At 41.6% G+C, this 12,206-nt stretch overlaps 1 protein-coding gene across 1 annotated transcript in view; it reads left to right on the forward strand.

Moving 5' to 3' along the window:
- TSLIG3B (tRNA splicing ligase complex subunit 3B) overlaps nt 1-10,568 on the forward strand; it is a 41,342-nt gene extending 30,774 nt beyond the window's left edge. Inside the window, exons 7-8 of the mRNA XM_089671301.1 lie at nt 73-240; nt 3,585-10,568. Coding sequence (XP_089527427.1) covers nt 73-240; nt 3,585-3,848 — 432 coding nt within the window. The 3' untranslated portion in view covers nt 3,849-10,568. The remainder of the gene's footprint in view (nt 1-72; nt 241-3,584) is intronic.
- Nucleotides 10,569-12,206: the final 1,638 nt, after the last annotated feature.

Consider the following 12,206-nt stretch of genomic DNA (forward strand, 5'->3'; position numbering starts at 1 on the left):
CTAATGATATGATAGCAATAATATAAATACATTTATGTGATTGGTCAGAAAAAAAATTTTTTCTTTCATTAGGCAAAAACAGATGAGATTGCTCGTGTTTATCAGCCAGTGCGATACTCACTGTGCTCAAAATCAAGCATTACATTATCACACCTCTTGGCTGCTAGAGAGGATCTCTCCAGAATAGTGCGCACTAGCAGTGGTTCATCAAGAGAGAAGACTGTGTGTCCTGTGAACAAGGTAGATTGCTATATAGACATTCTATATTTTTGTTTTCTCATGAGATTATTGATTTTAGATATTTAAAGTTTTTCTTTTTTTTTTAATTTTCATAATTACATAACTGAGATTGCAGGACTTGAGAAAAACCTGAATGCATTTTGGGGTACTTTATTCAAGGGTGTGACTAGTAATACATGCATAACAGGAGATGTTTCGAAAGCCAGCAAAAAAATTTCTATCAAACACATGTACAGAGAGAACAGTACAATTTTAACCACTTACCCTCTGGAAGGTTTTACCCCCTTCTTGATCAGGGCATTTTTTTGCTATTCAGCACTGCGCTGCTTTTTTTTTTCACACAAATAGAGCTTTCTTTTGGTGGTATTTGATCACCATTTGTTTTTATTTTTTATTATATAAACAAAAAGGGACGGACAATTTTGAAAAAAAAACCCTGATATTTTACACTTTGTGTTATAAAATATTCATTAAAAAAAATCTAATTTCTTCATAAATTTAGGCCAAAATATATTCTGCTACATGTCTTTTGGTAAAAACAAAATCCTAATAACTGTATTAATATTGGTTTGTTTAAAAGTCAGAGTCTACAAACTGTGTGTGTGTGTGTGTACACACACAGTATCTCACAGACGTGAGTATACCCCTCACATTTTTGTAAATATTTTATTTCTTTTCATGTGACAACAGTTTGCTACATAACTCAACACACAGCCATTAATGTCTAAACCGCTGGCAACAAAAGTGAGTACAGCCCTAAGTGAAAATGTACAAATTGGGCCCAAAGTGTCAATATTTTGTGTGGACACCATTATTTTCCAGCACTGGTTACTCTTGGGCATGGAGTTCACAGGTTGCCACTGGTGTCCTCCTCCACTCCTCCATGACAACATCACAGAGCTGGTAGATGTTAGAGACCTTGTGCTCCTCCACCTTACACTGAGGATGTCCCACAGATGCTCAATAGGGTTTAGGTCTAGAGACATGCTCGGCCAGCCCATCACCTTTACCCTCAGCTTCTTCAGCAAGGCAGTGTTCGTCTTGGAGGTGTGTATGGGGTTGTTATGTTGGAATACTGCCCTCCGGCCCAGTCTCCGAAGGGAGGGGATCATCCTCTGCTTCGGTATGTCACAGTACATGTTGGTATTCATGGTTCCCTCAGTGAGCTATAGCTCCCCTGTGCCAGCAGCACTCATGCAGCCCCAGACCATGACACTCCCACTGTTATGCTTGACTATAGGCAAGACACACTTGTCTTTGTACTCCTCACCTGGTTAACACTACACGCTTGACACCATCTGAACCAAATAAGTTTATCTTGGTCTCATCAGACCACAAGACATGGTTCCAGTAATCCATGTCCTTAGTCTGCTTGTCTTCAGCAAACTGTTTGCAGGCTTTCTTTTGCATCATCTTTAGAAGAGGCTTCCTTCTGGGACGACAGCCGTGCAGACCAATTTGATGCAGTGTGCGGCGTCTGGTCTGAGCACTGACAGGCTGACCCCCCCCCACCCCTTCAACCTCTGCAGCAATGCTGGCAGCACTCATGTGTCTATATCCCAAAGACCACCTCTGCATATGACGCTGAGCACGTGCACTCAACTTCTTTTTTCAACCATGGCGAGGCCTGTTCAGAGTGGAACCTGTCCTGTTAAACCGCTGTTTGGTCTTGGCCACCGTGCTGCAGCTCAGTTTCAAGGTCTTTGCAATCTTCCTATAGCTTAGGCCATCTTTATATAGAGCAACAATTTTTTTCAGATCCACAGAGTTCTTTGCCAGGAGGTGCCATGTTGAACTTCCAGTGACCAGTATGAGAGAGAGCGATAACACCAACTTTAAGACACCTGCTCCCCATTCACACTTGAGACCTTGTAACAAGTCACATGACACTGGGGAGGGAAAATCGCTAATTGGGGCCAATTTGGACATTTTCACTTAGGGGTGTACTCACTTTTGTTGCCAGCGGTTTAGACATTAATGGCTGTGTGTTGTTATTTTGAGTTGACAGCAAATTTACTACTTTATACAAGCTGTACACTCACTACTTTACATTGTAGCAAAGTGTCATTTCTTCAGTGTTGTCACATGAAAAGATAGAATAAAATATTTATAAAAATGTGAGGGATGTACTCACTTCTGTGAGTACTGTGTGTGTGTATATAATACACACGCGCACACACACACACACACACACACACACACACACACACGTATATTAAGGGTTAGTTCACCTTGACCTGCTTTTGACAAAAATATTACCAAGTAGTACAGCGACCTAAATACATTACATTCATTTTTAAAAGGATGGAGACCCTTTCAGCAACCCATTTCATTTTCTCCATCCTGTAAATATCAAGGCGTAACAAGCATTGGATGCGTGCCCCTAGAAACTCACAAATCGGCACCCGCCTTCATTTCCCTACCCACACATGCACAGTCCACTCTTCTCACACAGCTCATTGTTCTTGAGTTCAAAGGACTGCGCATCCAATGCTTGGTACATCTTGCAATTTCCAGAAAGGAGATGGGAGGGAAATGAAAGGAATGCCATGAAATAATTGCTAGGTTTTTGAAAAAACTCAGTAAAGATTAACTAAGCCTTTAAGTTTGTTTGCTTGTTTCTGCCCCTTTTGTGGACTTGTTTGAAGGGATGTAGGCTTGACGGTCACAGTTTCTTTAGTTTGGGCAGGATGAGTAATCGTTTATAAGCAGTGATATTATATAATACGATAATACCAGACTGTACTCACTGTGACCCACAACTAAATGATAGGTGCTGCTCAAGGCTCCACCAGGTCCTCTTGCATGACAAAGCGCTAGGAGTGCCGACAAACACAGCTCGTCCCAGCTCGAAACGTTCATTAGAGAAAGGGAGTCCTAGAAGACCCACATCACAGCAAAGCCCTGTGAGGAAGTGTATGACAACTTCAGGCTGGGCTTCAACCAGGCCAGTATGGCCTGATAGGAGCCCAAGCTGAGGCTGTCATACACTTCCTCACAGGGCTTTATTGTGCTGTGTGACTTCTAGGACTCCCTTTCTCTAATGAATTCTAGACTTCAACTGACCAACATGCATCATTCTGCACTGGCTTTTGTGCTTTAAGAAAAGGGGAGTTATATTTTAAACAGTGTTTTCTATTGCATTCTATCAGTATTTTACAATAGAATAGGGACAGGTATTTTGTTTTTCATCCGTTAAAAAAATGGCAATAATAAAATAATTGTAAGGTAAAAACGTCATTTTAACAGTTAAGGTTTACCATGATGAATCAGTTATTTTATCTTGCTCTTCTTTTTAAAATTTTTTTATCGTTTTTATTCTTAACAAAATTTACTTATTACAGGTTTTAATGGGAAGAGTTCCTGATCGAGGAGGAAGACCATCAGAGATTGATCCCCCACCTCCAGAAATGCCACCCTGGCAGAAAAGACAGGATGATGGAGGAAGGGGAGGTTGGAGGGGAGGAGGGCGAGGAGGTGGTGGTGGTGGATATGGAAGAGCAGGTTATAATTCAGGTCCCAGAGGTGGACGAGGAGGTGGCGGAGGGTACCAGGGCAGGGGAGGGTACAGTGATTATGGAGGAAGGGGAAATTATAGGAGGTACTGAATCTACAGCTGTCTAAAAAGTGTTTTGCAGAAAGTTTACATTTCAGCTGATTACATTTGAACTGATTCTAGATCTGTATAGGTATCTCTTTGGTACAGACAGTATTTCTTCTCAATAAACTGGGCATTCATTTTTTTTTTTTACATTTAATATAGAACAGCATTAACACTAAATTTCACCTTGAATGCATTGGGGTGGAGTCAGGAAATGTGTGTTCTGCTGAACCTATCCTCCATCTTAATCACATGATTTAGTGATTTAATCATTGGTGTTCTATGCACAGGCCTGCAATATTTTTTTTACACAGTTTGACACGAAGAGTTACTGTTTTTGTGCAGCACCTATACAGCACTCTATGAATATTATACAATGTTAAGGAAGTAGTATTTCTTTTTTTTTTTTTTTTGTACTGCTGCCTACAGAGGATTTAGACACTAGCAAACAAAAAATAGCAACCAGCCTGGCATAAATCCTCCCACTCTCAGCATGCCTCAGTTTGTTAAGCCAGTGTAGTAGGTGGGTAGACTTTTGTTTTTCCTTCGTGGAGAATAGTTGAACCCTGTTTAATAGCCATGTTTCCTTTTTTTTTATAAGATTATGTTTTCTTCAATCAAGACTTTATATTGATCTAGTTTCTTTGTGCAGCTATCCAAATTGGCCTATCTTCAATAATACACCAATAGCTTTAGAGGCAATACTCAGGCCCTGCTGCCTTGGGCAATAGCAGGGCCTGCCTGGAATCTGAGCTTGGAACACTGAGAGATCTAGAAACCATCACTGTACAGATCTATGTGTGGTCAGTTAGTCCCAGAACACTTTCCAGGTTCTGAGTCGTCTTGCCACTGGTGTGATCCAGCCTCTGAAGACTCATTTTATGAGTAGGCCATGTGCGCTGAGCACCTGAAGCTACTTCATTGAATTCGAACTACTGAGCAGCATTATTACCAATACTGAGGAATCAAAGTGGTTCAAATCATGAATACCTTAATACATTACTCGAGTTGCTTAGGGGGTGCTCGGAAAAAGGAGCAGAAAGCGCAGGAGGAGGACTCTCATAGAGGAGGTAAGTCACCGCTCTGTGCAATATCGTTGCACAGAGCAGGTAAGTGTGACATATTTATTTTAGGGGAAAATATGGCCTTTGGAATCACTTCGAGTCCTGTGTCGCTACATGGAGTGTCATGTGTGCACATTCCTTGCTCCTGTTTCTGTCATTCAATGTGAGGTAGCCCCACCACCACTGCCCCTTATTGCAAGGGACACATTTTTACCTTTGTTAATCTCAATGACCAAATCTGGCCATCGGAACCTTTCTTGCTTCTAGCAGTTGGTGTTTGAGTGCTAAAGGCTTTGCCTTGTATTCGAGCTAAGTTGTCCCTGCTTGAGTTACATCCCAAACAGACAGGGAGCAGTGCTGCTTAGTGAGTCACTCCAGTAACAGTTTAGGGGTGGTCTATAGTGTTTCTTTTCAAGAGCTTGACGCAGACAGTCTGGAATGTTGTCCCCTTCATGAGTTCCTACATTCCTCCATGTCTTCTTTAGCTCCATCAAGTGCAACCCCATGCCTGGTACTAAACTGGAAGAATTTCTCTTTAGTTATATAGAATTTTTTGAGTCAGTTTGCAATTTTGATTGCTGATTGACTGCAGAGGTCATATGTGTAACTCAACATGGATGCTGCAGTATTTAAAGATCTCATAGACCTTGTTACCCTGGCAGCCCCTACATTGCAGCCTGCTTTGGCTCTGATGTCAGCCTTTTAAACGTTAGAGAAATGAACTATACTCAACGATACTCAGCATTACTCCAAACTAGTCCTCTTTGTGGAGTAATTACAATGCATGCTGATAGCCCTGCACTACTCTGTAGATGGGTTACTGAATATCTCTCATTTTCTTTCCCAAATTAGTTTCCTATCTGTTAATGTGTAGAACTCCCAGGTTGAAATGTTGGGCTGCACAGGAATGTAATAATAATTTAAAGCACTTGCCTTTCAAGGAGCGTGTCTTCAAAACTGCCTTGGGCACCCTCATCAAGGGTGTCACCAGGGGTGAAAGTACTAATGTACCCCAGCAGGAGAAGCCTAGGCTTCACGCTAGGAGGAATCCCTTTATAACTTGATGTCCTGTCGTCATGGGACAAATCAGTAGAAACTGGTTCGCCTGATACCACTGATTAGGTTCTCATTGTCTTGGTGGCTCAGGAATCCAGCTCCGAAGTTGGGGAAATTCTTTGCTTTGATTTCTTGAACCATAATCACAACAGATGCCAGCCTTTCAGAATGGGGGGAGATCCTAGACACTTAGATAGGTGGGGAGACTTAAACATTGGAGGAATTCCATGTTCTAACCAACTTTCTGCAGCTGCAGGAGATTTGGTTGTCCTAACAGTGCTGGAGATCTTGGCTGGAGGGCCTTCTGATCAGTATCCAGTCAGTGTCGTAGCAGGGAGGAGCTAAAAAGTCTCAGCATAGAAGCAGAAAGCATTCTGTCCTGTATTGAACGTCACATCCCAGCCTACTCTGCCATTCACATTGCAGCCATAGACAATTGGCAGGCAGACTACCTCAGCCAGCAATGTCTGGACCCAGAAGAATGGTCCCTACACCTGGAGGTGTTCCAGGACCTGTGCCACAGTGGGGGAGGCCAGATGTGAATGTTCTGGCCTCTATGTTCTACAACAAACTGGGCAGGTTTGTCTGCAGGAGAATGGAAGCTTAGGTGGCTCTATGGGATTAGTACACCCTTCTTTCCCTGAAACTTTCTCCTCCTCTGCTTTGCAGGATCAAGATGGAGGGCATCACAATAATGCTCAGCAGTGCATGGGACTCTGATTTGGATAAAACTCCTAGCAGACACTCTGTGGGCTCTTCCTGATTGACTGGATCTTCTAGCCCAAGGACTTGTTTACCACCCAGTTTCCTGGATGTTGACAAACAACATGGTGGTTGAAGCTGAGGTTCATAGCAAAAGCCCCTATCTGATTCAGTGATCTCCATGTTAAAAGCCAGGAAATATGCTTCCGATAACATATGCCATCACACTTGGAAGGCATACTTCGCTGTTGTGCGAGAAAACAGGTCTTCATCCCTGAAAATATTCACTGAGATAAATCCTCATGTTTTTGTAATCAGGCCTGGATCAGCAGTTGACCAAGGGAAACATCTCGACACTCAAGAGTCAAACACTGGCACTTGTTATTGTTTCAGGAACTACTAGCCTCCCATTTGTTTAATTAAGACTTTTGTGCAGGGTGTTTCTCTCAGTGCTTCAAAAACAGCCATTTGAAAATGGAAAGGGGAATATTCCTGATAGTTTCACTCACCAGGTTGTGTTTCTTGATGTCATCACCTCTTGTGAGGCATGTGTCTGAACTGACTACTTTGCCCTGTGAATTAACTTTTCTGGTCTTACACAAGGACAAGTTGGTATTAAGGCCTAGAGCCTTCTTCCTTGCTAAAGTAGTTTACTCCTTTCACCTCAGCCAGGACATTGTGTTCTTTGGCCCTCTGTTCAACTCAAGTACAACAGAAGGGGATTATCCCTCATTGTCTGAGCTGTGCTTGTCTACCTCTCAGCAACTGTGACTGACTGTCTCAATTATTCTGGATAGTCCCCGGAAAAGGAAGCCAGCTTCTTGTTCCACCATTTCTGTTTCTCAGAAAATCATCATTCAAGTTTATAGTATTAATGATTGGGTTCCAGCCTATCCTATAAAGACACACTCTACTAGATCTCTACTAGAGTGAGTGCTCCTTGGGCTTTTTAGCATGGGGCAACTCTTTCTCAGATTCACAAGGTTGCCACTTGATCTTCTGTTAACACTTTCTCAAAGTTTTGCCAAGTAGATATTTAGGCCTCATCTGATGCCAGTTTCAGGTGAAAGGTCCCTCAGTTGGACTGCTTTTGAATGTCCAAATTGTCTCTGAATCCCGTGTCCCTCAATGATCAAGCTTTTTACAAAACTGCTAGTGTCTACATCCTCCTGGAGGCGGAAATATGAAAATCCAATTTTTACAACAAGTAGGAATAAAATTTTCAGTGTAAAGGATTGTTCACTGCCGTTCCCCTGTAGCCATTATCTGTCTCTTGTTCAGGCCCAATTTAGAAATCTGCATTGGTCAGGTACCCACTAAAATGTCTGAACAATGTGGGTATCCTCCAGTTCCATTGGCATGGCAGCCACCCAGTGAAGATATAGATTGGTTTGTGAGATCTGAAACTGCAGAAGTGTGTGTGGGCTGGTTTGGTTAGGGAACATAAAAATGTTTTTAGCTCCATAAGGTAGTCAGGCTTTCATTTGATTCCACTATAGCGAGGAAGAGTTCAGCAGTTGTATGATTCTAGAAGCTATTTGGAGCTGGGAACCCCGGTAGTGAGAGGTCATCAGTGGAGCCTCAGCGTGTGCATACTGAAACATTGGCCTTTGTGAAATAATAAAATCGTGGCAGTTGGTAACGTGATTTAAACCAATACATTGTGGGGGTTTTTAATTTATTATTTATTTTTTTATATACCAATTATTCTTTAAATTGTTTGGCTTTTCCCCCACTCTCCACTCTAGAAGAACAATTTATGAAAATTTTCTGCCGCTGGCATTCTTTTTTGCATCACTATATATATATATATATATATATATATATATATATATATATATATATATATATATATATATATACCAGAGTTCCAAGTGAACAGGTATTACCTTTTTGTTTACTTTTACTAAATCTTGTGTTATGTTGGAAATAAAGTACTTAACTGCATCAACTTGTACAATATACTGTATATCCAGGGGAACGTTGTGTGCTGCTTTTATGTGTTGTTTTATTTTTTAAAGGGAAACCTGCTACTGCATAATGTTGACTAGATGGTGGACAGCTTGCTAATAGATTTTTCTGTTCACAACTCTCGTAGTCATGTTTTGTGATAGGGTGTGAGGTAACACTGACAGCTGCAACCAAAGGTCCAGGCAGGAAGCCATACATTAGAAGTGAGCAAGATTCTTTTGTCTTCCAGACTTGGCTTGTAATCTCAACTTTTCCTGAATTGTATACTGTGCAGTTTCCATTCCCCCTTGTGCTGGGCTTGGCAGTCACTATACTGGACCTTAGTATTGTGGAATGAATACATTATTTTATTGCAGGACTCCAGTGATACACATGGGACATATCAGACAATAGGCTCAGTACATTAGCATAAATTAGATTTTTTTTATTCTTTTATCTTGTGGATTTTTTTCACCTAATCCTGCACAGTTCGCAAAAATAATTTGGTGTGGAATCCTCATCCTTTCACATGAAATTGTCATTTACCTGCTAAATGCCTTTTTTTCTCATAAACAATTACTTTATAACCACTAAACCGCTTCTTTTCTTGTCTCTTCAATAGACACATCACTGAAGCTATTGTATTCGTGATAACTTGCGTCACAATATGTAAATTGTCTTTTTACAATCAAAAATTGATAAAATAACTTGCATTCCATAAATTCATTTATGTGCTTGTAATGCATTTATTAAATTGAAAAATCCAGCTTATAAAAAACAAACACATATTAACAAAAAATATTGCATGTTATGCTTGCATGTATTGAGCCTTTTGAAGGAAGCTGGACCTGGCTTGTCCTGTTCCTTCAGTGCCAGACATTTTTTACAAAAACCTCTCTGATCAGTAGGAGCCACTAAGCTCTAGAATTGTAATAAATCATAACTGTCTAATGACTGGTTTTCTCACTTAAAACCCAACTCCAGGCGAAAAAAAAAAAATTCCCTTGCAGTGGGGCTGTGTGCACACTGCATAGGTTAACTGCTCGTTTTATTTTCTAGGGGAGAGTAGAGCAGAGATATATTTACCTGATCCTCCAAGCACAAGACCAGCCTGGCACCACTGCAGCGGTCTTGAATAGTGGACTGTTCCTGACGTCATCACGCCCAGAGCAGGCTCTATAGAGCAGGAACAGGCCACCGCTGGACTGAGGAAAGGATTGGTTGAGTATGAGCTTTCAACTCCTACCAGGCTTTCTACTCCAGACAAAACGAGCAGCCCCACTGCATGGGGAAAATGTATTTTGCCCGGAGATGGGGTTTAAAGGTAACCTTTACTGAGGAAAATGTTGAAGCCGCCATTGCTGATTTATATCTATATAATATATGCTGTCATGCAAGGCCTTTTGCTGCAAATCGTTGAGTTATTGACATGGAGCAAGTATGCAGATTGGACAAGTCCACCTAACAGCCATGCAACTGGCAATTTCAGCCCCCATATTTTTTCCAGGTTTTTGAGTTTTGTAATAAGGCAATATTAGGCAGGAAAGCAGACCAGTAATTTGACCTGGGCTTTACATCTACAACAGATTCGAAGATCTTAGGAGTATAATGGGAAACTTCATGAATTATAAGCACAAAAATAAAATGTTTGCTTTCTTGGTAATGGCCACACTTAGATGGCTCTCTACTGAAATGTGTACATGCCATGTAAAAGTTCCTTCTGTGATTGGATCTGAGCTGTTTAATAATATTGTCAAACTATTGCAACATGAATTTCTAATAACTGTTGAATGACTTTGTTATTAGTAAATAGTTTTTGGATCAATTGTGTAAATGTGTTAGTGATGCATTCAATTTCATGCTGTTGTGTGGTCACTTGTCCATGTGTAGCTGAGACTTTGTGAGATCTGTTTTTAGACTATTTATACTGCCAGTAAAATTTTTTGTTTTAACTATCTGCTTGATTTATTAGTAGGTGTGCATGATACTCTGTAACGTATTGTTTCTAAAACCCATTTGCAAGATAATAGCCAAATGCCCATTTTGCTTACCTGAAGCCATTGTTTTGTGACAATCCTTCTATCCTTTTCTGTTTACATCGTGGGGCACTTCTTTGGGTGTCCACATCACTGCCTGCATAACGTGGAGGCAATGCTTCCAGCAGCCAGGTCCTCTCTCATAGGCTCCAGAGGCAGAAGAATTTGGGCATGGTGAGGGGACCAGTGCCCAAGAAGACAATGAGCAGGGAAAAATGCCTGGCCTGTAGGGCAGGAAAGTAGCTTGGCTATTGAGGAAACTGCAGGAAGTCTTAGGAAGAGGTGTTTACAAGCAAACTGGAGGAAGGTAATTGATGTCCAATGCACTGTGTAAATGTCATTTTTACTTGGAGTTGGGCGTCAGGAATAAATGAATTGAGGTTACAGTATATATTGTGAATCCTTAGGAGATTTTACACATTATTTTCAGTTGGAAATCTATGCATGTATGCCTTTACAGAGCAATTGTATTAAAAAAGTTCAGAGTTCAGTGTCAACTAAAAGACAGTGTAACACACAACTGTGTGCAGATCATCTTAAGGGTGGATGTGGAGGCATTCCTGGGATGGAAAACTTTCTCCCCTCCTCCTATTCGCCCGCATCCTACCAACCAATGACATCATCGGTTGCTAAGGACTTGTCAGGCGGCCAGCACAGATTTCTGTTTTGCCGGCAAGATTACAGAGAGGAGGAGAGAGCTGGGAGGATGTGTGGGCTGAGCTGTCTGCCTCCTCTGTATACTGGAATGTTAACAATGCTCACTTCCTCCACTATCACAGGAGTTAAAGGGCTATTAAAGCCAATTTTTTTTTTTTCCTTTTTTATAAAATAACAAGCATGTTATAATCCCTGCTCTGTGCAGCAGTATTGCATACTCTGTGCCACTCTGGCCCCTATCCTACACTTCTCAGGTCCCCCGCTGGCAATCCTGACTCCTCCTTTTCTTTGTGTGTACCCATAGCAAGCCGTTTGCTATGGGGACAAACTCTGCATGCTCGCTCCTGACCTGTGTGTCTATGGAACCGCGCTCTATTGACACACACAGCGAGATTAAGCCCCGCCCTCCCACTTCCTTTTCACTGCACTTGACTGACAGCAGCAGCTGTGTGAAGAAGAAGCGTGGAGAAAAGAGATGCAGCTATGCAAAGCGCCGATCTCTTCTCTCCTCTCCTCTCCTTCACACAGGGAACTTAAAAAAATGTTTTTTACCTTAATGCAAACAGCGCATTAAGGTACCTAACATATTTAGGTTTAGTATCACTTTAACGGCGGCTCGAACCTAGATCCAAATGGGGGAGAGAACCCAACCCGCAACTCCTCCAGGCTCTCGCCTCCTCTGTGCTAGGAGGTGGGATTGGGATGAATGTTTGCTCAGAGGGGGATTTAGAGGATGAAGATATACAACCTACTACTTTTTAGGGCTTTTTCACACCAAGTAAAGTGTGGTAACCGGTGCAAAATCACGTGTTTTCCTGTAACACACAAAAATGTGCTGCCTTTTGCAGACACATGTGGGTGCCATTAATGTTTAATGACACTCTTGCATCTAGCAAATGA

The sequence above is a fragment of the Staurois parvus genome, unplaced genomic scaffold (assembly GCF_062004578.1).
Source record: "Staurois parvus isolate SC_StPar_1 unplaced genomic scaffold, SC_StPar_1.0 ptg000104l, whole genome shotgun sequence".
NCBI classification, from domain to species: domain Eukaryota; kingdom Metazoa; phylum Chordata; class Amphibia; order Anura; family Ranidae; genus Staurois; species Staurois parvus.